This window comes from Lytechinus pictus, chromosome 15, assembly GCF_037042905.1.
Source record: "Lytechinus pictus isolate F3 Inbred chromosome 15, Lp3.0, whole genome shotgun sequence".
Taxonomy (NCBI): domain Eukaryota; kingdom Metazoa; phylum Echinodermata; class Echinoidea; order Temnopleuroida; family Toxopneustidae; genus Lytechinus; species Lytechinus pictus.
In genome coordinates, this window is record NC_087259.1 from 2,628,787 (window position 1) to 2,656,475 (window position 27,689).

A 27,689-nucleotide genomic window follows, 5' to 3' on the forward strand; every position below is an offset into this window, starting at 1 on the left:
GGAAATTCGATTTTGTTATTTATCCCACTATTCAGAACTTTGATGGTTCAGATTTGATAGGTTGAAATGTTTATTTCAAATACTGTTATGATTTTATTTGAAAAACAGACTGCAATGGATCGTGTAGTGTGTGCTGGGCTTTAGATGAAATTGGACTTGGGTGGTGCAGATGAAAAAGTGTTTGATATATATTAAAGGAAACCAAAACCCAAGATGAGAAGCAATCTTATTGGAAAGAGTAAAATAAGAGGAACAATTTAAAACAATTATCATCAAAATCGGTTATAAAATAAGCAAGTTATGGACGTTTAAAAGTCTTGTTGTACTGTCTATGGGGATCCTCCAATTGGCAAACATGCTTTAAAATGGCTGATTTTGTGGACAACTCTCCATTTGTTTTGTACACAATTTTTCAGATTTTCCCCTATTATCTTTAAAATTGCATATTGCCTCATTCTGGGCATAACATATGTCATGGGAAAATGTAATTCACACCACATATGTCAAGGTCAGGAGGAGATGTTGTGAAATATGTAAAATAAACTGGAAAATCTGAAAATATGTGTACAAAACAAATGGAGGGTTGTCCACAAAATCAGCCATTTTGAGGCATGTTTGCCAATTTGAGGATCCCCATAGAAAGTACAAGACTGTTCAAACTTCCATAACTTGCTTATTCTATAACCGATTTTGATGAAACTTGTTTTAAACTGTTCCTCTCATTTTACTCTTTCCAATAAGATTGCTTCTCTTGGGTTTTGGTTTCCTTTAAGGTCTGAAATAATGCTTCAACTTAAATGTTTTGCATATTCTGGTCGGAAATAATGCTTCAAGTTATTCGACTTATTTGAAATGCAGAGTCTATTGTACATGTATCTGGTTGAGTTGAAAAGAGAAGATTAGCTGTCCTTATCAGTGTGGCCAAGTTCAAACTCTTGAATTATCATACCAGAATGTCCCTAATGACCCTGCCTTTGTTTTGCACATTATTATATTACAAATAAAAATCAGTAAGGCAAAGTATTGCACAATAGCTTTGGTCATCCATTTGACCCTACGTGATAAAATGGATTTTGCAATATATCAAATGAAATTAGTTTGGCATAAAGTATTGTGCACTTAACTCTAATGATATTTGTCAACCAATTGACCAAATCAAATAGAGTATTTCACAATAACCTGAAAGCCACTTCCATTTCTGGTCAATGTCTTGCACAATAGCCCGATTTTGTATCATGTAATATCTCATATAAAATTAGTTAGTCATTAAGTTTTGTGAAAAATTTATTGTTAATATGATATTATCTATTAATTCTTTCTCTACATGTTTAATTGGCTTCATTTTACTTCCTCATTCTCTAGGTTATTTTTCTTTTTTCATCCATTCAGCTACCTTTTTAACCAACTCCTTGAATTCCCTATCAATGAGCTATCACTGAACACACACACACACAAAATAACATCCAATGGAAAAGGTTAAACTAAATTGAATTTTTATTTTTGACAACACACTCTTGACAGTTCTAATTTAACACAAGAAGGATACATGTAGTGTAACCTATTGATGTTGGACATTTACAGTAATAGCAAACAACAAAAATATGAATGCAGGGATATGGAGGCTAGATGACCAAACTTATCAAAAATTCTAAATGTAAATAGCATTAAAAAAAGTACCATTATAATGTTAATCCTTAGTATAAGGTAATAACATTCAATGAAATCTACAATTTATAATAATATGCTAAATGGGCACAAATGTCTATCTTGCAATGCAAGATCTCACCCAGTAGGTTATGGGGGCTGGTAAAACAAAGCTTAGAGATTAATCAGTTGATTTGTAAGATTGATCACACAAATCAATCAATAGTAGAATTCAGCATTTAAGATCAACTTTAGGCTTTGTGTAAAAGAAACCATGGAGTGCTATTCTGGTTCAACCATGATAAGCCACACATTTGTGATGTATTATTGGTGTAATTATATAATCTAAAGGGAGTCAAGCTCACAGAGCATTTCAACTCCATATTACTCGTTAATTAGAAAAAAAATAATATCAAGGTTTCTATTTTCAAGTCTTAGAAATAAATATGAATTACATGAAGATTTTGGTCAGTGATTGTCACTGACTAATTTGCACTCGACCAATCAGATGCAAGGATTTTCAGTAGCTTATAACATCCGACTGTCTAAATCACCGACAAAAACCTTCACGGAACACTGCAAACATGATACATTTGGAATATATCTGTCTCAAGGTCAAAACTTTGAATGGAAATATATTGTTAATGACTAGATTATATATCACAGGGAAATATCTTCTTCATAAAATCTCACTTCATTTTCTTTATCAATAAACAAAAAATAATAATCTCGATGATTCAAGATGAAAATAAAATTTTATCTCTATGATTATCATATCATACTAAAAATATACTAATCAAACGATGTTTGATAATTGGGCTAAATGTATGGGAGACGATTATTATTCATAAACTACATTTCAGACAGCTAAGAAAACAAATCAGTTGACATAAAAAATGTCAATTATAGAATCAAATGACTCAATCACTCTATTTGTACAACACACACTAAATGAAATGATGATACATGCAATAAACAAAGGGCATCTTACAAGTCCACGGATGTAGAACATAAGTTTGAAGCAGTATACATGTAGCCACCAACAGACAATGATAATATGTTACCTATACATACAAACTTACACTACAAGCTTAATACATTTAAGTGTACAATAACTAGCAATGCATTTCAATTATCTAGTGCAGTAAAACCTACCACTAAATCACAGCATAACAAATGCGTATATATATCCCTTCTATGTATCCTACAGACACAATGAAAAGTTACAAATATATCAAAGTCACCCACAAACAATTTGAATGGTCATAGTTTTCACATCTGACTTTTAAAGTGTACACATGTGTTTTTATCAAAACATAACGACCCAACATGGCTCTCTTAATAAAAAAAAAGAAGACTTCTCACTCTGAAAGTCCTCTCTAAAACTGTCTTTAAATGCCAGTTTAAACAGGAGATACTTTTGCTTGAAAACTGAAACAGCATCTCACTCAACTTGGAAACCCTACAAATTCTCTCATAACATATGACAGAGTATAGACTTCTGAAAACTGATGTTAACACTATGAACTTGTTCGACTCTAAAATAATGCTTCTTTCAAAAACACAATAAGGCAGAAATAAATCGGTGCCTTTAAAGATGCTTTAACAGAAAGGTAGAATGGAGTGGCGTGATGGAGGAGTATTGGACATCATTTACTAGAATTTTCATGTACAAAATTTCACTAACGACTCTCACAGACAAATCAAATGTTAAAATTTTACAATTTACTACTAAATTTCCAAATAGGTTAAACACTGATTGCTTTTTCCCTGGCCAGAGGGAAAAAGATGCATCAGTAAGTGCCATTAATCATTAAACAATCATATGAAACTCTGCCCAATTTTTGCTCCAGTGATCCCACTTGTGATTTTTTTTGCGGGTTAACATGGGACAAATAAATGTGATCTTCAGAGATGAAAGGATAAAACAAGCCTTTAATATAAAGACAGTATTCTTTTAAGTTAAAGTATTCCCTTATAACTGAACTATGCTTTATATGACCTAAAACAAACCAAACTGAATGACAAGGATGGATAAATGACAGAAAGAGGGGATAACACATATATAATAAAGGTGAATTCATTAAATGAGAAATTAGGAAATTACACTTGTACCTTAAAAAGAGTATTGCATAATTTGACTAAAATGAATTAGAAATGTCAAACATCTAGTCCATTACATTTGCTCCTGTTACAAATATTGCTCCTATCAAAACTCACACATTAAGCCAATGATATCTTTAACCTTCAATCATAATCCTTACATGATTCTAAAAAAAAAATATATTGCAAGTCGCGACCCAAACCTTCATATCATATCTTCAGAGATATACATGTAAGCGCAGGAGTAATTGTCGCAGGGGCAGATGTCTCGTTACCCAAATATTGACATATTCCAGAATTTTCTCTTAGTTACATACCGCATATACCACAATATGTCATCCAGAAAAACAACTTTCTTTTCCCGAAAATAAGAATCAAGTGTATAAAATAAGGATTGCTAAAAGGTGTGCGTAATCTAAAAATTCACCTCGAAAGAGTATCCTTTCAATAGAGGCCCTAATTAATGCGTCAATTCCTTGTTAAGTTTATCATGTCCTATTTCAATGTATGAATAAGAGTTGGTATTCCACTCCTAGAGTACCCCCACATGGTAAAAATACTATCTCGCAAGGATTAAAGTAGGCAAACATGTACATGAAATGAATATACTTTACATATATAATACATGCATATTCATAATTCAATTTTTAAGTTGATACAGTATAAGTATGATCACATTATTATATTATACATTATGATAAGCAATCATCTAATGCATTTTCTTTTAGACTACAAGCATCATCTAAAAAAAAAAATTCTCAAATTGCTGTGCACAATTTGAAGTAAATCAATGTGCAATGAAAAGCCCTGGATGACATCAAACACTAATTTTGAGAATAATATCACTGATAAAGATAATAGGAGTGTAACTGCTAAAACAATTTGGTAAATATATAACACTGCTGGTTAAACACAGAATAAGGTATTCAAGTTATGAACTTATTTACAGCAGTAAAATGGTAGATACAAAATCCATTATACAATGTAAATGGTAGAATTGAAGCTATATAAAACACAAAAAGTAAATTAACAAGGCTTTTTCATGCTCTTTGATTGATAACATTCAAAACAGCTGCCGATAAATACCAGCTGCTCCTTACAATCGCTTCAGTAGCTGCTTTCACCTCTATGTTAAGTCAACAGAGTGATTCCCATTTACTTTGACACCCATTTTTGGACCATCTCATCTTGTTTGTAGGAAGACTACTCTTACCATTCATATCAATAACAATGTGAGGAGGGGGGGGGGGGGGGGTTCAAATCCCATTGAATCACTTAAATCCTTTAAAAAGGCATTCATTGCACATACATGTACATTAACCTTTATCCACTAAAGGTGATATGGGTACTTGATAATTTCTTGAAATCCAATTTACAGTAAAACACAGCTAAAGCAATGAGTAGGCTCAGGTCTCAAATTTGGACATTTTTTTTTAAAGGACAAGACTACTTTTCAACTAAGCGCATTTCTATCTTACAACACACATGGGGAGGTATATCAAGGCCAGTTAACTGGGCATCCGGTGGAGGTGCCGTGGCCCAGTGGTCTAAGGCGCCTGGCTGTACATGGAGTCCAGGGTGCGATCCCCGGCACCTATGCCCGTCAGCAAGGTATTTAATGGACAATGCTCTTTAATACTGCATTCAAATAAATGGAAATGCTATACGCATTATTGGTAACTTAGTGTGCACTTAAAAAAAAAATAATAATAACTATAGCCTGTAATAGTATTGGATTGATTTAGGCCCTTCAGGATGATAACTTCAAAAGCCAGTTGACTTGAAATTGTATGCTGTTAGTATCATTACAACAAATTAGTTATTGCCAACTCACTGAAAATGAAATAATGGTAGACATATATTGGAGAGAAAACCTGAAAGCATTCTTACATAGTAAATTTGCCTCAGGTTACTTCCAATTTAGATTTGCCACTAATTTTCAAGATGGATGGAGATAAAACTTTTTCAAAATTTCAAAATCAGCTTTAAACATTTCTTTTTTCAAAGGTTTGACCTTTGACCTTGACATATTTTTGTGCAGGAATAAGTGTATGTCATTTGGATTCTAAAACAAATGCAAATGATTTCCATAAATGAAAGCCAGACGGTAGGGATTGAAATACATCAAAGGAATAATAATGACCTTGTCCATCACTGTCTTATGACTTCTGCTTACAGAAAATATCAGAGTATTAAACATTAATACTGCTTCATTTTCAGAAGGCTAAAATTGATTATGGGACGTGAGAGATGAATATGACTGCAGAAGTTGACCAGTGCCATTTACAAAATGACAAAATCATGGCATCATACTGCCATCTCTCCTCCTTCGCCTCAAAGATTTTGGTCAAGATGGTATTGTGGATTAACAATCAAGGACAATAGAAAAGGTTTTTTTTGGGTAGGGCTAGAAGGACTTTGAATTATTTTCAAGGAATGAATTCAATTAGTATTCAACCACAACCACAACTTGCATATATATATGCCTACATCCTACGTAAGGGCGAAGCCTATGAATGAGTTTATTCCGTCATAATACACATACAGACGTAAAGTCATAGGTAGAGGGCGTTAAGGCGCATTACGAACATTGAAAGAAGACAAAAAATCCGCTTAAACACAGATGTAGAGAAATATATGAGCTTTGTATCCCTGACGAAGACGTAAGGTTTACGTCGAAAATTTGGACTTGGAAATAAACTCTGTTGGAACTACAATGCAATACCTCTTTGTATCTTTTATGAGTGTACATATCCTGTTCTCAAGATTCATAGGAAATAAACTTTACTTTTCAGATTAAAGCCCATCCTTTCTACCATTCCATAAATCTTTCAAATACAACTGTTTTCCAGCAAATAAAGAAAAGAATTTGCAATTTTAATACAGCAGACATTACACACAAAACAATTTAAAATGGTATTTTTGCAGTTAGAATATATTGTTTGTATCAATGGTATATACATGTATTGCCAATGATATGATTATACAAGTGCGAAACAATACAAATAAAGATCAATGAGGAAATAGGAAATATCATGCTCAACTACATAATCCTCTTTAAGAATACATATCATTATCAGACGCTTATATGCATGTAAACAAATAGTGAACAGTGCAATCGACTAGTAAATCAGCATTACACAATATAATAGTAATGACAAATATACGTAACAGCTTTCCAGCAGTGGTATTAGACTTCTCATATAGAAGCAACTTTGATTTTAAGCATACAAGTCACACTTACTCGGGGAGAGCATTACTTCTTAATTGCCGAACCCTCTCGTCCGTACATTTAAACCCACCAACAGAGGTGTAATTATCGTACCCCCTGGCCATCTAAACCTACCACCAGAGGTAAATATTGTACCCCTTGGCCATCTAAACCCACCACAAGGGGGAATTGCTGTACCCCCTCACCATCTAAACTCACCAATAGAGGTAACTGCTGTACCCCTGGCCCTCTTAAACCCGGCATATAAGCTCCAGCACTAGGTGTAGTTGTTGTACCCCCTGGACATGGCCTCCCTCATGGCCATCTCTCTGGCCATCTTTCTGTCTCGCTCCTCCTGCAATCTCTTCTGCTGCTCCATGCGTTCCATCTGGTCATGTCTCCTCTGGACTTCCTCCAAGTGTCTCAGGTACTCTTCCCGTTCTTTATCCTGTACCTGCTTGGCATACTGACGATCTGCTTCCTGCAAATTCAACACAACACCAAATATGAAAATTATATGGCCAATCCATGCCACAGACAACAAAGGCCAAAGCATAGGGAGAGGTATTGAAGGAAATTTACAAAGGACTTGCGTTAAACAAAGGCAATTGACTTGGGTGCTCCCCTAAACTTGTATTGATGCCTTCAAATATCCCCAAGTACTGAAAATGGTTCTGAGGCAGTTAAAAAAAATATCCTGTGGGCCTACTGCAAGGACTGATTTTACAAATAAGGAAACTTGAGAATTTGCTTTTAAATCAATATAGACATTACTTCCCATTACTAATTACTAAAGAGTTCTATTGATGTTTCTAAACTGCTAGTGCCACAAATTCATCCCAGCAAAACATGACAGTTATAGTATGAAGAAGCGAACAGCAACAATGAAGGTAAAAGTCTGCTAAGATATTAACCTAACTTTTCTTAGGTACCGGTAAAGAAATTATATCTCTATACGTGGCCAATCATCTTTATTGATGCCTATTTACATATTTAAGTACAAAAACAAGGATAAAGATTTTTTTTAAGGGTGGATAATCAATTGTTCCATTTCCCCTTTTTCACTTACTTCAGCCTCTTCCAGAGGGGGATATCCACAATGCTGTAAAATATAAAAACAAAGATTTTGAGGATGTTGAAAGAAGTGAGGGACATAAATAATTTATTATTTTGGACGTGTGCATCACAAATGAACCATCCTTCAATTATATTTCTCATTGTGGATTTCCCTGAATAAAACTCAAATTTAATATTATTCACATTTACTATGCACCTCCCGTCCCATGGAGAAGAAACAAAAAGATGTTAGGATATAACGTACCATCATCTGCCGCTTGTTTGGCGAATGAATCCCTGGCCTATCTATCGGTCCATGGCAAGCTGCTGTAGGTACTGGAGGGCCATATCTAACCTGTCTGCTCCCAGCAGGTACAAGATGAGGGTACTGGGGCCTAGAGCTGGGGTACGCATCCATTGGGTGCTGGTCCACGTACTGGTAACCAGAGGCGTGGTCTGGGCTACCCCCCTGTTGTACCCATCGATCCCTGGGGGGATGGTTGGGTGGATGGGCGAAACGGGATAGCATTGACTCCTGCATCTGAACAGCCCTGCTTTCAGAGTGGGTTGGAATGGTCTGGTAAAAGGACACATTTAAAGGAAAGTGCTGTGATACAAGGCCTTGAATTTCATAGCAAATCTTTCTATATTAAAAAAGTGTCAAAATCTTAATAATCCCATTAATATTCAATCAAATTTTAATCATATGTGAGCAAATATTCAGCAGGCTTTTAACTCGAAATTTCTGCATTAAAACTATTTTTTTTAATATACAACACAACCTACCCTTGTTAAACATAGAACTGTTTTGTTCAAATATCTGAAGCTTTAGCATGCCATAAATTTTTTACTTTACATTAGCTTTCTTTTAAATTTCAGTGTTATTCTTGTTTCATTCTTCCCAAGTCAACCTATAGCCAGGAATAAATGTGGTATCTAATAATAACTGGTGATAATCAACTACCCAGATATACAGTGTATCATGAAGCTAATTTTGTGTATTTCATGATACACGCGATACCAATGTTCATTATCATGAGAGGTGCATAAGTCAACAATTGTTTTCTTAACCCTAATTCTCCCGGGGGGGGGGGGGGGGCCATAATGGCCCTCCCTCGACAATTTTCGAGATATATCTGCTGCGCAAATTTTTTTGACCTTGCCGCTCACTGACTTTTTACTTTCAAGTCTCGCGCAAATTTTGAGACCCAATTTGTGACGCCCGGGTACGCGGTTACGACATTTCGCAACATTATGTAAGTGCATGTCAGACCCCAAATAGCTCATAAACGTGATTTCATGTACAAATCCAATGCAGATTGTGTATTAGCCAAAATTCATAAATGTACCATTATTTTTACTTTTACTGATTAAACTTAATTAATTTTGTCTTGTTTATGATCAGAATTGAGTCTGGAACGAAGAGTAAAAAAACAAAGAAATACATAAGAAATTAAAAAAACAATAAAATACATAAGAAATCGGTCTTGGTACCAGAATCTTTTTCATTCACAATTGTTAGGAATGCTATAAAGAATATTTTCACCAAAAAATAGCATTTTGGGAGCTTTATTTAGTGAATCAGAGCAAAAAGTACGATGTCATGAATAAATTAGCATAATTAATTCATATAAAATAAAAATATATGAATTCAGCGAGATTTACCAATGCAACTGCGTAGATTACGTCATTCTCTACCATCATGCAAATTTTCGTTGTGATCGCGCAATCCGCGGCTGAGATCTTAAGGGGGGCCATAATGCGCCCCCCCCCCCCCCCGGGAATGACAAGAATCAAAATACCGCGGGAGATTTAGGGTTAAGCCATACAAAGCAGCATGGTCCTTGTGTGAGAATAGACGAATAAAAGAAATATTTAAGTGAACAAATGATTCCCAAGCACATGGTAGCATAAAGGATTAATTAGTTGAACTATGAATGAGATCCCAGCAAAGCTTTAGTGTTTACCGGTAAACAAAATTACTCATCATTTTGAAAGACAAACATTGTGATAAATGCACAGCTTTGAGTACACTGAGGTTGACCAACCTCTCAGGATTAAAGTAAAGGAGTGATGTCACAATATGAGTGTGATTTGCTTAAGGATAGAAAATAATTTTTATTTTTAGGGGCTATTTTTCTTTTCCCCCTTGGGGCGATTGCAGAATTTTGGTGCTATTTCTTTCATTTGAAGGGCCACTTATTAGGGTTAAAAAGTAATTGCGCAGTAAAAATAAATTTTATTCTTCTGCTACAGTTAGAATATTGATTTTCTAAATGATATTGAATATCGTTTTGAATAAATCTTGGGGCGACACTAGAAAGAAGGGAATTTTAGAGGCGATTTAGGCTGCCATGAGGGCGAAATCCCTCATCGTCCTCATGTACATCCTTCGCTGATTTGCGTGTATGGATTATGCACTGTACAAATTACCTGGGATTCCGCCTTGTGGGTGACATTGCCTCCAGGCCGATGGTCTTTGTCAGAATTCATGTTCTCCAATATCTTCTCTTCAAAGTCTAATATAAACGTGTTGTGGGCATGCTTCAGAGGCAAGGGGAATGAGGAGAAATTAAACAAATATGATTTAACAATATGTATTCAAAACAATTACTCACATTTTGCAGAGCTTGGTTCAGTATATTTTGATGCAGAACAATAATACTCACGGAAAAATGCATTATAAGATATAAGAGAGAGAAAGAAACATTACACATCCTGCCCTGTATTCTGAAGTCAGATTTAACTTAGACCATGGTCTAACTCTGTGCTAAAATTATGGGAAGCCAAATGCTTCAAAATTTTGTTTACATTGAATGCTGCACATGTTTACTGTGCTCTTTACTAATTCTTTAATGGTGAAGACAACTGTCATACTAATCCTTCCCAGGCAGTTAATAATGTTTTGGGAGTCAAATGGGCTGATACATTGAACCTCTCCTGTTATAGATTTATGTAACAACTGGCTTTCCATAGTTAACCACACCTTAAAGGTCAAGTCCACCCCAGGAAAATACTGACTTGAATAAATAGAGAAAAATCAAACTAGCATAGTGCTGAAAATTTCATCAAAATCGGACGGAAAATAAGAAAGTTATGACATTTTAAAGTTTCGCTTATTTTTCACAAAACAGTGATATGCACAACTAGGTGACTCAGTCGATGATGTCCATCACTCACTATTTCTTTTGTTTTTTATTGTTTGAATTATACAATATTTCATTTTTTATAGATTTGACAATAAGGACCAACTTGACTGAACCATATAGTATTAAACAATGCTAATTCCACATGTTCAGGGGGAATTAATCGTTGTATCACTTGACAATCAAGAGAAAATTCGAATATTTAATATTTCATATAATAAAATACAAAAGAAATAGTGAGTGGATGACGTCATAGTCTCCTCATTTGCATACCAGCCAGGATGTGCATATAACTGTTTTGTGAAATTAAGCGAAATTTTAAAATGTCATAACTTTCTTATTTTACATCCGGTTTTGATGAAATTTTCAGTGTTATGCTTGTTGGATTTTTCTCTTTTTATTCAAATCAACTTTTTGTTGGGGTGGACTTGTCCTTTAAAACCAGAGTTTAAATTAAACCTGACTTCAGAATACGAGCCTCTGAGTGCATTTTAATGCATCAGTATTTTTCAAGAAGCGGTATTAAAGGAAAATGAATGAAAATAATCACTAAAATCCCTGAATTGGTAACTCAATTGACTTCTCAAATCACCGATTTCACATGCAAATTTATTCTCAATCAAAAGTAGCAATGAAAGAAAAATATAAATGTTGCCAATTTAAAGATTAAAGGGTGATTAAATAAGGCACCATAAAAATAACTGGTATGATAGGGACTAAATATCCTTGGGGGCTATGGCATATTAAAGAGTTTGATTCCGTCTCAAGGTATCAAGGGCAAAGTGATAAAAAAATATGACAGTCTACACTAAACAGGATGATGCTGTAACGTTTTGAGGCCAATAAATTCAGGCAAGAAAATTTGAAATCATGCATTCACATTTTCATTCCATAGACCAATTTCCTTCATTTAACCTAAGGTTGAAACTCCATGTGAAATTCTCAATATTCTTCTGTAAACAGGTTCTGAAGAGATCAAGTCGGGTACTGATGGAAATGGGCGGCGCCGGTGTAATCAACCCTAATACATGCTGTCTAGCATTTTTGCCTTTTTTGTTACCATTCCCTATACCAACACAATTCTTAGCAAGTGTAACTGAATATCATATGATATGTTACAGGAAATGATTACCTTTGCTGTTTCCTTGGCTTGTATCCTGGTATTAACCTGACTCAATGCTTGTTTGAGTTTCTCTTCAGCTTGTGGATCACTCTCGACAAGCTTCTCAACATTCGTCACCCAATCACTGTTATTTCAAATCAAAGAAAATATCAAATAAGCAAAGAAAATAATCAAAGAAAATATTCTGAACACAAGTTAAAAAAGATGTGGCCATTTATCACTCACATTCGACAAGCTTTTCACCATTTGTAACCCAGTCACTGTACAGTGTACATGTGTGTTACAATTGACAATAAAATACAAAATGCCTCCTTATATTTTGAACAAAGTTTAAAGATGAATGGCAGTTGTGGTAATGATTTCAAAATGAGTTAGTACAATCCAATCAAATTACCATCCAAGTGTTTGCTAGGCTAGTATAAATATTAAAACAAATTGCCAAAAGATTCTTGAAGAAATTTAGTAATTACTGATAAATTAGCAAAATAAGCATGCAAGGTCTCCTTCCAAGCAATGATATCTGTCCCCATATGTGCTTATCTGTGTTGGCTACCTACAGCGCGATCATTTCTCAGCTTGGATTTCATGATTTCGCAAAGTTCAGTTTATTAAACTGTACCAGGTTGAGATCCACAATGATATAATGATAATAAATCTTGGTTTTACAGACTTTCTCGTGAAATCAGTGTTTATTGCAGCTACTTTCATTTATCTATAACTTAGACCCATGGACCACTTTATCAAACTGGGGTTTCTCTTTGAGACTGGTCTATTTTGAAGCCTAATAAAGCAGGGCCACTTATCACCCAAAGTCAACAAAACTTCATACACCATTAGCCAGTCATTCAAACTAAATGAATCCATTCTCAGATTTATACCCTTTTTAATTTTTAAATCAATGCATAATTAATGATGCAAATACATACACTTTTCATGAATTTCTAATATTTCATCATTTTAATGCTACTTTTCATCAGACATCTTTATTTTCTTACACCTTTGGCTATTTTTATTTTATTTATTCATTCATTCATTTATTTATTTATTTATTTCATTCATTCATTCATTCATTTGTTATTATTATTTTTTATGGGGGTGTCAAATTGATCCCCCAGTAAAAATCTGGTCTGAAGTACTAGTAGCCCAATTCAAAATAGGGATAAATGTATATACCCAGCATCATCATAATAAATATGAATAATCAAATTTGTCATATTTGTTAGTTCAAACCTGATTAATTATGTGTATATGCAAATTTCAGCCCAACGTCCAAATTCGCTTTGTATCTGAAAATTCTGTGCCAACATGCCCCTTTGGGCTAGCCCTTCCCTTTGACCTATTAATTCTTTATTGATGCAACAGGAAAATATATCCATTCCTATCAAGACCAAGAGGAAGATGTACTCACTCTTTAAGAATTGAATCATCAAGTTTCTTTGCAGGTCCTTGCGGTGTCTTGATGTAGTAGCCATCTCCCTCAGGGGTCTGGAACCCTGGAGCCACTTGGCAATCCTGAACAGTCATGTTGACAGGCATTGTATTCTCCACCATGCCAGCACTCACCTTCAGAGGTCCCGTGTTGCTTCCTAGAGCCCTGGATGAACCAGACACTGGTCCATATGAAGACGCAAGAGCCCCTGCATGGGGATACTTGGTGTACATGTGCAGGATGGGCTCTTTACTAACAAGCTGGGCTGGCAAAGGGGCAGAGCTGCTTGAGAAGTGGGGTAAAGAGACGGGGGTTTCCTCCTCTCTACGACCCATCTCGATCTGAATCTTGTGACCACGCTCAAAGTGACTGCTGCCAGCCCTCTGATCCTGCTGCTCAACCTCCTTCAAGGTTCTCTTCAGTTCATGCATAGACATCCTCTCAAAGTCCCCCATGTTGTGCGAGCCATGAGGTGCCTTCTGCAATTGTTCGTCTTCATTCGTCGAGACGTGCCGTACCAACACCTTGCTGTAAGTCATGGTGTAATTGGTTGCCGTCTCTTTTACAGCCTTTCCAGTGTTTGGCAGAAACAAAGACGTGCTCGTCCAGGGATTATAGCTTCCAACTTCACTCTCACACCTGTCATCCTGATCTGCATTGTCATCATCATCATCAAACTTGGAAGTCTCTATCTCCTCTTCCGTATCAACGTCAATACCATTTTTTCGGTGGTCGATATCATCATCGTCATCATCCTCAATTCCAGTGAAGCTGAAGCTCAGGCCTGTTGATGATACTGCTCCCTTTGATGAAGTGGACGTTCCCCAAAGGGTATCGCTGGGTGATGTCCACCCAGGAGGGGCATTGTTCGTGTTGGGCCATGTGCTGGTGGTAAGGTTGTTAGAGGTTGAGGGTTTGCTCCAGGAGATAATAGCTTCTTCATCCTTTGTATCACTATCATCCTGGAATTCATCAAGCATGGTCACTAGGTAGGACTGGCGCTCCTTCAACTCAGTCAGGCTGGGTCCCTGATAAAAAAAAACATGTTCAGGTGATATATAATTTCTCATGATTTCATGTGTGATATCTTCTTATTTTCATTTTTATAAGAACTATAAACTGCAGAAAATCTTCGGTACAGTGACAAAGTAGATGGATTTTTGATAGCAGATGGTCAAAAATGTATGCCCGTTCCATTGCCAGGCACAAAAAATATACTATACACACAACTACATGAACATGAAGCAAAATAGAAGATATGCCATAAGAGGTTCTTAAATATTTGTGAGAACAAGATATTTCAATGTATGTAATGGCCTAAAAATATAATGAAATCATCATCAGCATTCCCACGTGCAAAACATGAGCCAAGTTATTTGTGTTGTCTGTATGGAAAACTGGAGAACTGAATTCTCACAAACAGCTGCTCCTAAAACATGGCCCAGGTTTTTGTAAAAGTACCACCGCTTATAGGGCAACACCGATAGAAAAAGAGCATGACTTACTCTCTCAACTCTAATAGGTGGTTTTGGTTGGGGTGGTGAGACTACTGCCTTGTGACTTGGTAACTTAGACCTCTTATTCTCTGGTCTCTTGGGGGCATCATCAGGGATATGATGACCAGGGTTCCTCTGCTGGGTACCAACTGGTAGTGGCTGTCTCAGGTCTGTCACCCGGTGTCCTCTTGGCTCATATGATGGGTAGTAATCAGGATCTCCATGATACCTACAGGATGTGAACAGAATACACACACACAAAAAAAAACTTAGTTTGTTATCAGTACTGTCCAAGGACCAGAAATCTGAGGCCAAAGCTAAGATGGAGGACAAAGCCAAAGGGCCCAAAGCCCAAGGACTTCAGACCTCAAAGGCCACAGCCAAGACTTTTGAGGACAAGGCAACATCATCGACCTAAATGCCAGACCTGAGGAGCACAACACTGGTTGTTATGTTCTAAGCTAACTGAAATTGTTGATGAAATAGAAGTCACAAAGCTGAATTACAGTATAAGAACACATTCCCTGTAGGTATCCAGAGAGGTGTCCTAATTTTAAAGCACGAACATATCGTCTTTTTTTTATCTAGCCATCAGGATTATTGAATACATTCACTCACATGGGTTGTAGCTTGTACCTCTGGCTTGGCAACAGCGACGCTGGCGGAGCCGAGGGCTCAACATAGTCTTCTACAGGCACCACATCATAGGCCTTCATGGTGTGAGGATCAAAGTAGCGCTGCACCACTTGTCTACGATACTGCCTTGGCTCTGCTGGTGGTGTCTGTGGTATCACCTGCGATTCAGGGTATAGATATCCACCACCGTTGGTGCGATGATAAGGGTAAGGGTGCTTGTCTGGCTGGCGTTCATATGGATCGTTTTGGGATGGTGGCGGTGGTGGTCGGGGCATGGTGGGCACCAGGACACGGGGATGGGATGGAGGAGCATGACCATTATAGCCACTAGGAGCCTCTTTAGAGGGCATTCGCCTCTCATAGAAGTACCCATCTGTAAAAGCAAAAATAATATATCAATAAATTTCCACAATAAAAGTATTTTTGACCGTTTCTTTTCTTTTTATCAATAGGAGTTCATGTTGAATAGTTTCATTAGATTGGTGATGGGTAGCATGACTGCCATGAAAGTTTTGTCTGATTGTAAGTAATCAATCAACAAGAAACATGAAAACACCATCTTTTAAATTAACTTCATACATGATTGATAACAGCGTAAATTGTGACCGTGTCACTCCGCATCCCATGTCACACCGTCCACTAAGCCCCAAGTTCCATAAGCAATGTTGAAAAAAGGACCTGATGGCTGCAAATAGAAAGGCTGTGCAAAAGATTTGTACTTCTAGATGACAGATACAAAAAAAGAAGACTCAATACATGTAAAATTGAAAACTCTTGACAAAGTATACATACCCTCAGGTGGTAGAGAATATCTGTCAATCTCTGGATCTGGTAATCTCCTCTTGGCTTCATGGTGAACCATCTGTCCACCACCCACACTGGATGCCCTCTCTGGCTCCACCTCCACAGAAGACTCAGTGGAATTCATGCTCATGCTCCTACTGGCTAGGTACATCTTGGCATTGCTGCTTGGCAGGACACCAGGGTAAAGGCGGCGTGATGGGAGCTCTAAAGCGGGGTTACCAGCTTCCTTCGTCGATGCCTGCTGCTTGTTACGAGCTTTGAGACCATACAAAGACGCTTGTCTGGAAATAGATAGGTATAGGAGATGGAATAATAACAATCATGATGATGATGGTCATAATGACGACGATGATGATGACAATGATAATTATAGGCATTTATATATCTGTTTAAAATATTCAAAGGTGCATAGGCAAGGCTCGACATTAGCGGTGGCCCGGTGGCCCGGGGCCACCAGAAATTCACCTCGGGCAACCATTATTGAAAAAATATTAAGTTTTGGTGGCCCGAATCGGGCAACCAATAATTTTCAGAATAGCGCAATTTTTCTCCCCATTTTGCACGCATTTATCAACTTTCTACAGTTCAAATTGCAAGCCAGTTCGTCATGCGCCCTTTTTGTTGATCTACACACAAAGTTGGCCTACCGCTATAGCATTAAGTAGCTTTTATCCAGCCGGCCGCGCCGGCCAGCTGGCGTGAGCTTTGCATGCTTGAAGCAGCTGTGCGTTAGCAGCCTATTCAGACTCAGGGAGCTGCAATACGAAATGTTGCTGCTAAGAAATCTTCCACAGAACTGTGAAAATCCAAGTCAAAGTCACATTTTACACCAATGAAATGCCCTTCTACAGACCTTTTTGCTAATATCTGGTGTATCCTGATTATTTGCAAGCATTAAAAAGAGGAATCATGACCTCTCTTTTGACTCAAAAAGACAGATTTCCAAATGAAAATAATACACATAAAAACACATAGGTGAGTACATTACAGTCCCACATGTGCATTTGTATGTATGTTGTTACTTGGTTTCTTTCGAAGCTGTGTCTTTTCCGGTCTTTTCTAGCCAAAAATAAACAGACAGTTACTTTCTTTCTTGTTTATAAATGACTTCTTAAACAACTCTTGAGAAAGTAAATACTTTGGGAAGGCATTTCATTTAAATATGAAATGTGAATTTTTCCAACATTTTGGCAAATTTAGGGAAGGAATTTTCTCACATTTTTTTGCCGTTTTATTATTTTCTTTCATTTTTTGACAGTGGTTAAACCATTTATACCCATTTATTCATTTTTAATGTTTTTCTTTATATTTTTCGGGCCACCAAACTTTAATATCGGGCCACCAAAAAAAATTATTTGAAGGTTTTGGTGGCCCGAACGGGCCACCACCAAAAAAAGTTAATGTGGAGCCTTGGCATAGGGCTTACACTAATCCAATGTTATCAAAGGCCATGGACATAGATGTCCTGTTGACTGGCCTTGATGCCCTCCTCATTAACCCTGAATATTTATTGTGCCATTCTTTATCTTCCATTTTTTTTTTTTTTATAGATAAATGAAGGGATTACCTGGCACAGGGCAAAAGGGACAATAGAAGAAGCCATTCTGTATGGCTGTTACAACAACTGCCACCATGAGGGACAGAGCTGATGAATCTAAGGGCCTTTTCACACATGAATCTTGAATCATCATTGTAATGATGATTGCTATTGTAATCGTAACTGTGATTAGTATTCGTGATTCTAATCATGCTCTCGTTTGATTTCACACGTACTACATATTCGTCACTAGCTTTATATTTCACTGGAATCATCGTTCAAATTACGATTTTGTTTTCACCGTGCGAAAGGGCGGTTAATGTGGTTATAAAGGTCATTGCTCCCAAAGAGAGAGGAGATACACAGAGGAAGTATTATTGACAAAAATGTTGAAAGTTCATTCATTTATGTAATGGTTTATTCAATAGACATGTATCGCAGTAAAAACTGAATTACACATGCTTTACAGGGTATCAATTAAAAATACATGGTAAAAAAATACAGAGACAATTAAAATTATTATTAAAGATGAATGAATAACAGGAGAATGCATATGATAGATTGATAAAATCATTCATAATAAAACTTTTAAAAGCACAATAAGTCAATGGTAATCAAAAAGATTTCTAAGCATGTATAAATATCAAACGTTTAAAGAATTGTCAAATTATTTCAGTTATGATTTGTAATATTTGTTAAGCACACGTACAAGATTAGGAAGGGCACTGTTTTTAAATCTGTTTAAATCAGTTACAAGCACTGACCTGGGTATGGTTGGTTAATGGAAAAATTATATGAGCATTTGGAATGATAAGGCTAAATGGACAGACTGAATTATGTAAATACACTTCTGACTTGCACCTTGTAAATTAGATGGCATATTTCATTGTGACTGTGCTATGGAACAGTGATGGCCTCATCTCTGTGTCACTGTCTGGCAAGCAGTAGATGACAGATTCAAATCCTGCTGGTTTTAAAGGGGAATCCAACCCAAATAAAAACTTGTTTTTATAGGGAAAAGAAAAATCAGACAAGTTGATAGGTGAAAGTTTGAACAATATTGGACAAACAACAAGAAAGTTATGAATTTTTAAAGTTGTAAATATTGGTAATCACTATACCCATGGAGACTTCAAATTGGCCGCATATGGGATGTCATAGTGATGTAAGGCAAGGACTACTCTTCCATGTACTCCAATACATATTTTGGCTAAAATGTCATTTTTCCCAAAAGTTTTATTTCAAATTATATTTTTCTTTCATGATGATATAAAACAATATACTACCTGGGTTATATTTAGATTACTGCCACAGGGGAATGGGTACTAAGGAGAAAACCACAAAGCCCTGATATGAAAGTACATGGCCTAGTGGGAAAGTTGTCCTTGCCCCTTGTCATAATTTACTCACTCAGTTGCCAATTTGAAATCTACATAGTATTAGTGATCTCAATTTTAAAGCAGCTATAACTTTCTTATTGCTTGTCCGATTTCTTTCAAACTTTCACCATTCTGTTTAATATATTTTTCTCCTTCCCAACACAACATTTTATGGCCAAGGCTGGATTCCCCTTTAAGATTTTTTTCCCCCCAATATTTTTCAAATCAAAATGTGATCTAATTTCCCAAATGCAAGCCACATATCTACTTATATTTACTATAAGTTATTTGCAAAAATAAAATAATGAGTTCAATTCTAATCTAAATTGTGATCTTGAACTTCAAGTACTTACATATCATCATCTAGACGGTCTTCATCATGTTTCTCAGTGGAACTGATTAAATTGAATGAACTGGTAGGAGGCCTGTGGGTCAGACCTGATTCAGACTTATATCCAACGACAGAGGGCGTTCTTTCCTGGTCGGAAAGCAGTTGAGACACACTGCCGTAGCGAGACTCGCTGCCGAGCCTCGGAGTGGAGCGATCATCATCAACACTGTACTTGGATTGATCCACTGAATTGCTCATCGAGGTACCGGGCATAGATATGTTGGTCATCTCGTTCTTACTCTCGTTAAAGGAGCTGCCCAAGGAGCTGTCTCCCCGGGAAAAACCTGAATTTTTGTTCAGGGATGACAGCAGTTGACGGCTTTTTGAACGGTACCTGAAATGAATGATAAGGACACTAACTTCATACATTTTCAAAATAGTTTCCGGTCTTAAAGAATGATGGAAATCTAAGAGGGAGATATTAGTGCGTATCCAAACATACAGTGTGATGGATATGACTTCAAGAGAGGCAATTCTAAACAATCTCCAAAACAGTGGAGGGATAACCTAAGAGAGAGATAGGATGTGCAACTGCGGACATTTCTTTTTAAATTCATAATTGACAGCTTATCATGCCTTGAGCAGTTTATGAAGTGAAGAATTGAGGAGTGGTTCAGATATACAGAGGTTAATTATTTTATTAAATGACCCAGAGGTATTCTTTTTTTGCAAGAATGATTAACTTGTAAGAGTGATTATTGAATAAGATCATGAACAAATACAGGAACTAAACTGATCATCTATATCAATGTTTAACTTCTTTGTTTTCTTGACAGGCATTCCATGAGAGGGTTCTAAACATTGTACTTTCCTTTGAGTATGAAATTATAAATGTAAGATGGTGCTATGTAAAATCTTACCTACCACTACCGCCATGTTTAACATATGGAATGTTTTTTACAAGATCAGCAGTGTTGTGTGAAAGACCAGAAAATATGAGACTAAGGCCAAGTCCAGGGCTAACTAGCAGCAGTCAAGGCAACTTAGTAGGATCCCAACATCAATGGTTTTCAATAAAAGATAGTTAAACCTATTGAAATTTTGTTATTTTGTTATTCCTGGTCTTGTCTGGCTTGTCGGAGGACATACCCCGAGGTCAAGGGTAAGACTAAAAAGACCTCAGAGGCCTAGGCCAAGCCCATGAATATGTACTTGAGATCAAGGCTTGCCTAAAGGTGCACAACACTGATGATCAGGGGCCCATTGCAGACAGAGTTGCAATCAATCGCAACTGTAAAAATCATGCACAACTTGATTTTCAACCAATCAACTGCGCGCATTTGGGACTTGCAATTGAATTTTTTACTTGCGTTTTAATGCAACTCTTTCTGCAACGGACCCCAGATGCAAACTACAATGCACAGATATATTCATCTTCTACTCACTTCTCTAGCTCTTCCTCCGAGTGTGCAAAAGTGCAGCTTGGACCACGAGGGCAGCCTCCCTTCTGCATGACATCCCGACAGAGACTGGTCTTGTACTTGATGTTCTGTGTCTGAAGGTCCAGAGTCTTCTTGTTCTGGGGGTAGTTCTGAAGGAACTCCATCAAACCGTTGAGGACTTTCCTGACTGCATCAACTGCAGACATTATGCCTTCCCAGGAGGAAATCATTGCACCTGTTGCATAGAATAATAGTAATGAGGAGGAAAAGGATGACTATGACGATTGAATGAAAATAATGAACTTGAACTAGATTATGATAACCATACCTTCTACACTGCTTTACACTTACTCTGTCAAAAGTCCCAAAACACTCTACAACAATGTTGCATCATAACCATAGCTTTAGCAGAGCTGCTGTAATGTGCTCTACGTTTCAAGGAATAAATCAGACATGATAGTATTATGGTACATACAATGCAAAATATTTAACACCCCTATGCCCTTCACAAAGTGAAATAGATTTTATATAAGAAATTGAATTGATAGAATTATCCATTTTAGTTCAATGAAATTCTACAACATTATTTTAAATATTATACCAGATTGCAAGATTCATTCCTGTCAGGTCCATTCTTACCTTGCCCGCTTTCAGTGCAGTGCAAAATTGATACATATCATAATGAAGGAAATGAATTAATTGTTAGAACCCACGACCCTCTGATTAAGAGACAGAAGTAAGAACCACTACATCATGATGACTCTAATGATAGTAATAAATTGAGGGAAATAAGGAAAAACTAATATGCATGCATGTAATCTGCACAATCAAATAGTGGATGAAAAGATTCGCAAAAGATATGTTATTGTTTTTTTTTGTCTGGCAGTGCAGAATTTGGTGTCAATTATGAAATCCCTTCTTTTTGCTTTGTAAGCTTAGAATGAAAGGAAAATAAAAGTACCTGGACTTGGGTCAATGGCTGCCAATTTTTCAAGCTGGGCACGGAGCTGGGCCAAGCGGACTGGATCACCGGAGCGCTGGAGACATATGGTTAGCTCCTGGATGCTGGAGGTGAAGGAGGCTGGAGTCTGGAGCTACAAAGTGTAAATGATTGAGGGATGTATGACCCAATATTCTAAATTACTGTTGCATTTATATATATGTTACTAAAATTCATCTTCTGCACAAACACAAGTTTAGATATTTTTAAATCTTGAAGGATTGGGCTATTTCAAAACCGAGGTAATGAGGACTGGGAGGGGGGGGGGGATAATGCCCCCTCCCCAGTGATCTTGGCTGCAGTCCCATAAGAATGCACTAAATTTGGCATGCAAATTCTTGACAATGTATTTATTGATAATTATTTTCTCAGTATGATAAATGAACTATGCAAATTCATTCTTAAAAATATCATTAGGATATTAAATAACTAATTTCATTTGTGATTTTAACTTTTTACAGAGGTTATGTTCATAATCTTATATGCACGTATTTGCAAATCAAAGATTGCAAAAGTAATTCTTCTCTTTGATATATTTCTCTGTTTTTAGCATTTGTTTTGCATTCCTTGTTTTTCATATTTTGCTTTTGTTTGTTTGTTCATAAAATCTGTTTATCTTTTTGGTTTAAAACAGTATTAGTATTGACTTTGTACACAAAATCATGTTTATGAGCAATTTTGGGTCTGGCATGGACTTACAAAATGTTGTGATATTTCAGAGCCGCATACCGGTGCGTCGCAAATTTGGTCTAAAAAGATGCACAAGACCTGAATATAAAAAGTCAGCAAGCGGGGTGTAAACAAAAATTGTGCGCCAGTGTAGGAAATTTGTCGAGGGGTGGGGGATCAAATTGACCCCCCTCCCCAAGTTAACTTAGGGTTAAGAATGAAGGAACTCACCTTGTCAATGATGGACTGCATGTGGGATTTATGATTGAGATCGCCATAGAGAAGAGATGACCATTGCTCAGGTGATATCCTCAACCCAGCCTCAATGGCTATCTGAACAATCTGAGTATCATGTTCACGTCTCAGGGAATCATAGTTGCGAAACTGAAAGATCACACAATAATATAATTCTTATAAAGGTGGTATAGTTCCAAAGCAACAAACAGGTTAATGACCTATATTTTCACATTACTTCACCATTCAACTAGAGTTAATAACATTTTGGCTTAAAAAAAGAAGAAAAAAATTGACGACTGTGGGTGATACACCATATGGTGTGTAGCTTAAAAAACCCTAATATTAAAAGTCCAAGATCATCTGGAATATCTTAAAGAGGGTTATTTCAAGTCTAGAATTCATATGTAATTATGTTTTTAATTAATCATTTTTAATAGTAATGGTATAAGCCTAAGGGAATGAAATTAAGTAGGTGTCACGTGAACCCCCTGAGTAGATCGGTGAACAACAAATACATAGCTACTACCAGATCCTTTATTTTCTTTGCAATAAATTCAAATAATCATCTAACCTCTTCTTTCAGTTGCATTAGAGAGGATTCCTCTTCCCTCTTGGTCACCTTAAAACAGGACGCTCGATAGAGGAGTTGAACCACATGACCTACGCTGGTCTTGGAGGCCTGAGGAAACTGCATCTCAAGTTTCTGAACCACGAACATGACCAGGACCTTGCGAGAGAGAGGTGTCCCATCCTCAAGAGCCAGTAAAACAAGCTTTAACGTTTCTTCCTGCATGGCTGTGAAATGAATTCAGGGAGTGGAAAGTTTGCAGAGGTTTACATACATGTTATGTACAGAAACATGGTCATAATGAAATTCAATTCAATCAATATATGAATGTTGACATAATATGCAAGTACATAAAGCCATGCCTTAAATTTTAATATTTTGGGGGCTAGGCCACTTTTCCCAGAGGTCAAATTCCTATATTACAACAAAAATTGAGAAAATTAACAAATCTCGAAGACAAATGAGAGGGGTATTGAAGCCTGTCAATAGGGCATTCACTGCCAAGGCTTTGGATAGTCTTTGGATTGATTTAAGCCCTTATGAAGCCATACTGTAATTACTCTCAACAAAAGCAGGAAATTACTATCAAATTTATAGTAACCAGTGAGGATTGCAGAATTCTATACAAGCATAGATGCTCAGTATGGGAAGACATATCAATTAATTTATTTCCTTCTTCTATAGACGACAAATGGCCATGTCAAATAAAATCAAAAGTTAGACAAATAATTTTGTAGGTTTTATAAACTACCCTCATAATGTCTTCAAACTGTGAACACAACATCAACATTTATTACTGCATTTAAAATCTGTCATTTTGACCTGATTTTCAAGACGCAATCTTTTACAATGGTTTGGCATCCGTAGAATATAATATTCAATGCATTGTGGTTTAAATCACATGTAATTTTTATTAACCACTACCCTGCGTTGAAAGAGAAACATGCAGATGAATGTACAAGGAATGAGTGCCACAGTGGGTTTGAACCCACACCTTGTGGTCAAGAGACCTATGTACTAGACCACAACCCCTCTACATCATTCAACATACCAGGTCCAAGAAACTGACAGCCTCTGGCACGCACAGCAGCCCACAGGTTGGTGGAGAGTTGCTGTGGGTTCTGATGCTGGATGATAAGCTCTGTGACTATCCTCTCCCCCAGAGATCTGGCCGCCCTGACAACGCGCGCCCTGCCTTCTTCCTCAATCAGCTGGCAGTTGACCAACGTGACTAGTTTACGCTGGATGGGACGGCTGAGGAGGGGCGTGGTGCCATTCTGAGTTCCATTCAGGTTACTGGGTGGTGCTGGAAAGTGGAACAAAGTCAGAAAACTGTGATTACAGATCACTGATGATGTAATAATAATAATAATAATAATAGCCAATTTTTATAAAGCGCTTTTCCCTGAATGGCTCAAAGCGCGTTACAGCATATTATTACCCCGGTCATTGGATTCATTTCAATAACGCACGAAAAGTGCACAATTTCCACTCCCTGGGGAGCATTCCTTGCATTCATCGCAGCCTCATTATGGCGCTGGCAAAATCAAACATACAATATCTTTCGCATCCTACCGGGTACCCATTTAGCACCTGGGTCGAGAGTGGCAAAGTGTGGATTAACGCCTTGCCAAAGGACGCTAGACCGCGGTGGGATTCGAACACACGACCCTCTGTTTACAAGGCGAGAGTCAGAACCACTACACCACGGCTCTACCACACTTGTAATATAGTAAATGACTGTTTTGGAATGCCCCCCCCCCCCCCCCCCCCCCCGAGTCCAACTGAGCAGTCAAATGGTTCCAGCTTGAGGCCGTCGGTCACTGTAGCAATTTCTTCCAGACCTTTGGACCGGTAAAATAAAAAAATAAAAACATGAAATTCAGTATCACCAAAGACTATGAATATCAACCACTGTTCAGGCCTTTCTTTCCTTACCTAGATCTATATATTGAAACCTTCACATGATACTAGATTTTTAACAATAAATCAACCAAGTAGAGATCTATGAAAATAATAGTCCCAGAGCAGGATGTCTCAACTTTCTTGCTTAATTTCATAGGCATGAAATGTTATAATCCCAGTTGCATGGGGGCATCCATTTTGTTCTGTTTGCATTGTTTGCGCATTTAGTTACTCCACTACAGAATTGGCCCGATATCGAGGGATTGCGTTCAACTAGAAATCGCGATCGATCAATATATCGCATCCATGGCAAAGGCCCCTTCAATGACCTTGTAGTGATTGAAGCCCTGGAGATTATTTATTATTAATTATCATTTGTCAAACACAACAGTTCTCTCTACATCTGTACGCTAGCTAACCTTTGCTGAGAACCTTCAGGTAAAGAGCTAGTTCTTCTATGACACCCTGTGTGGCAAGGTAGTTCTCAAACTCAGAGGGTTTCAAGCCATCAGGAATGCGTTGCCTCGATGGGTCTCTCATCACATCCTCTCCTGCAATCAGCTGGAGGATGGCATAATTAGTCGGGAGCTTGTCAACCTGCAAAACAAACAAATGGACATTATTCATCTGAACTAACAATGTTGCAGCAAACAATGATTTCATAATGAAGTATCTAAAAAATCAAGTTGTCACCGCATTATCTCGTAGATCTATAACTGGTACATCGAAATAAAACCTAACTTTGTGAAATCATAAAATCTGAAAAACAATCACTCTGAAAATCACAAACGCAGATAAGCACATGTGGTCTTGTGTATCATTATCGGTGCTTGGAAAATATCCTACACCTGGCAGGCATGCAATGCTTATTTTGCTAATTTCTGAGTAATCACACATATTCCATGGTAATCATTTGACACATATTTTATCTATACATACATAATGTAGGTCTTTCTAGAAACAACAATAATAATGTGCTCATCTGCATTAGTATATATGCTCCTATTTCAAGATTTCAGCATTTCAAGAAGTTAGGTTAACATAAATGCACATGTAGAATTAGATCAACAATATGGTCAGAATTAATCTTCATTTTGAATTAATTTATTGCTTGCTGGGACTACTTCGGTTTAGCTTTAACTCGGATACCAATTCAACAAGACAAAGCAAAACAAACAAACAAGTTTCAAATCCCTAGACAGAATTTCAGGTTAGGGTATTTTGATAGGTTTGAATTCAATCTCTTTTTCTTTCTCAGTTCTCAATTTCTTTTCACAATGTACTTCACAAATGACTGGTTCTTATTAATCATCATTCTCCATCTTTTTGTTTTTAAATAAAAAGCCAAAACCCTATCATGTCCTTCCCTAGAATGAGAGATCACACTCACATCTTTTGAAATTGCAGTCTGGTCGAACGGGCACTGCTGACGATGAAGCTTACTCAGGCACATCCTGCAAGCTGTGTGACCGCAAGAGAGACTGACAGGCTGACGTCCGCTAGGGCTGAAGTCCTTGCAGCACACCGGGCAAGAGAGGACCTCTGTCCACTGTGGGGCTTGGAATGGCATGATGCTGGGTGGTGTGTGGGGGATCTCCCAATCCCAATATGGTTCTGCTCTGCCGAATCAGCAAGCAGAAAAGCCGAGGCTAGAGGACTTTATGTCTGGACATGATTGCACCTACTGCTGCACTGTGAACAAATTTTAGAACGATTCAATAAACTGTGTTAAAGGTTTTAAAGAAAATAAAAGAAAAATAAACATGGTATACAACAAAGAATAATCCTTTGGCTTAAAAAAAAAGGTATTCAAAATTGCACTTTAATTAAAGTGCTTGAGAGTAGTTATAACTGTCCAGTAACATTAAACAATAGACAGTCAAAAGATTTATTTTAAGTCAAGTCCACCCTGGATGTCTCGTTCAGCTTTATGTCCCACACACGAGCGCACGTAGCATACTCATCTCATGTGT

The 27,689-nt window shown here is 37.1% G+C and overlaps 1 protein-coding gene across 2 annotated transcripts; it reads right to left on the reverse strand.

The window, feature by feature from the left end:
• Positions 1 to 1,476: 1,476 nt before the first annotated feature.
• LOC129277612 (roquin-1-like) lies at positions 1,477 to 27,409 on the reverse strand. Of its 2 annotated transcripts, XM_054913769.2 has the most exons (17): positions 27,107 to 27,409; positions 26,136 to 26,313; positions 24,863 to 25,117; positions 23,815 to 24,038; positions 23,238 to 23,390; positions 22,299 to 22,431; positions 21,341 to 21,572; positions 19,918 to 20,289; positions 16,637 to 16,929; positions 15,827 to 16,217; positions 15,218 to 15,437; positions 13,692 to 14,740; positions 12,293 to 12,407; positions 10,448 to 10,558; positions 8,280 to 8,591; positions 8,028 to 8,060; positions 1,477 to 7,439 (listed from the first exon to the last, which is right to left on the reverse strand). In XM_054913769.2, exons 1-17 carry the CDS (start codon positions 27,284 to 27,286, stop codon positions 7,236 to 7,238), a joined length of 4,455 nt encoding a protein of 1,484 aa, XP_054769744.2. In that variant the 5' UTR covers positions 27,287 to 27,409; the 3' UTR covers positions 1,477 to 7,235. The 2 variants fall into 2 exon arrangements, with proteins under 2 accessions (XP_054769744.2, XP_063966025.1); XM_064109955.1 differs by lacking the exon at positions 8,028 to 8,060.
• Positions 27,410 to 27,689: the final 280 nt, after the last annotated feature.

Excerpts from the sequence above, each read along its gene's own strand:
- LOC129277612 (XM_054913769.2), bottom strand. The coding sequence starts at position 27,286 with ATGCCATTCCAAGCCCCACAGTGGACAGAGGTCCTCTCTTGCCCGGTG. Across the intron at positions 26,314-27,106 it reads AGACTGCAATTTCAAAAGAT|GTTGACAAGCTCCCGACTAA; the intron begins GTGAGTGTGATC and ends TTTGTTTTGCAG. Across the intron at positions 16,218-16,636 it reads ATATTCTCTACCACCTGAGG|ATGGGTACTTCTATGAGAGG; the intron begins GTATGTATACTT and ends TTGCTTTTACAG.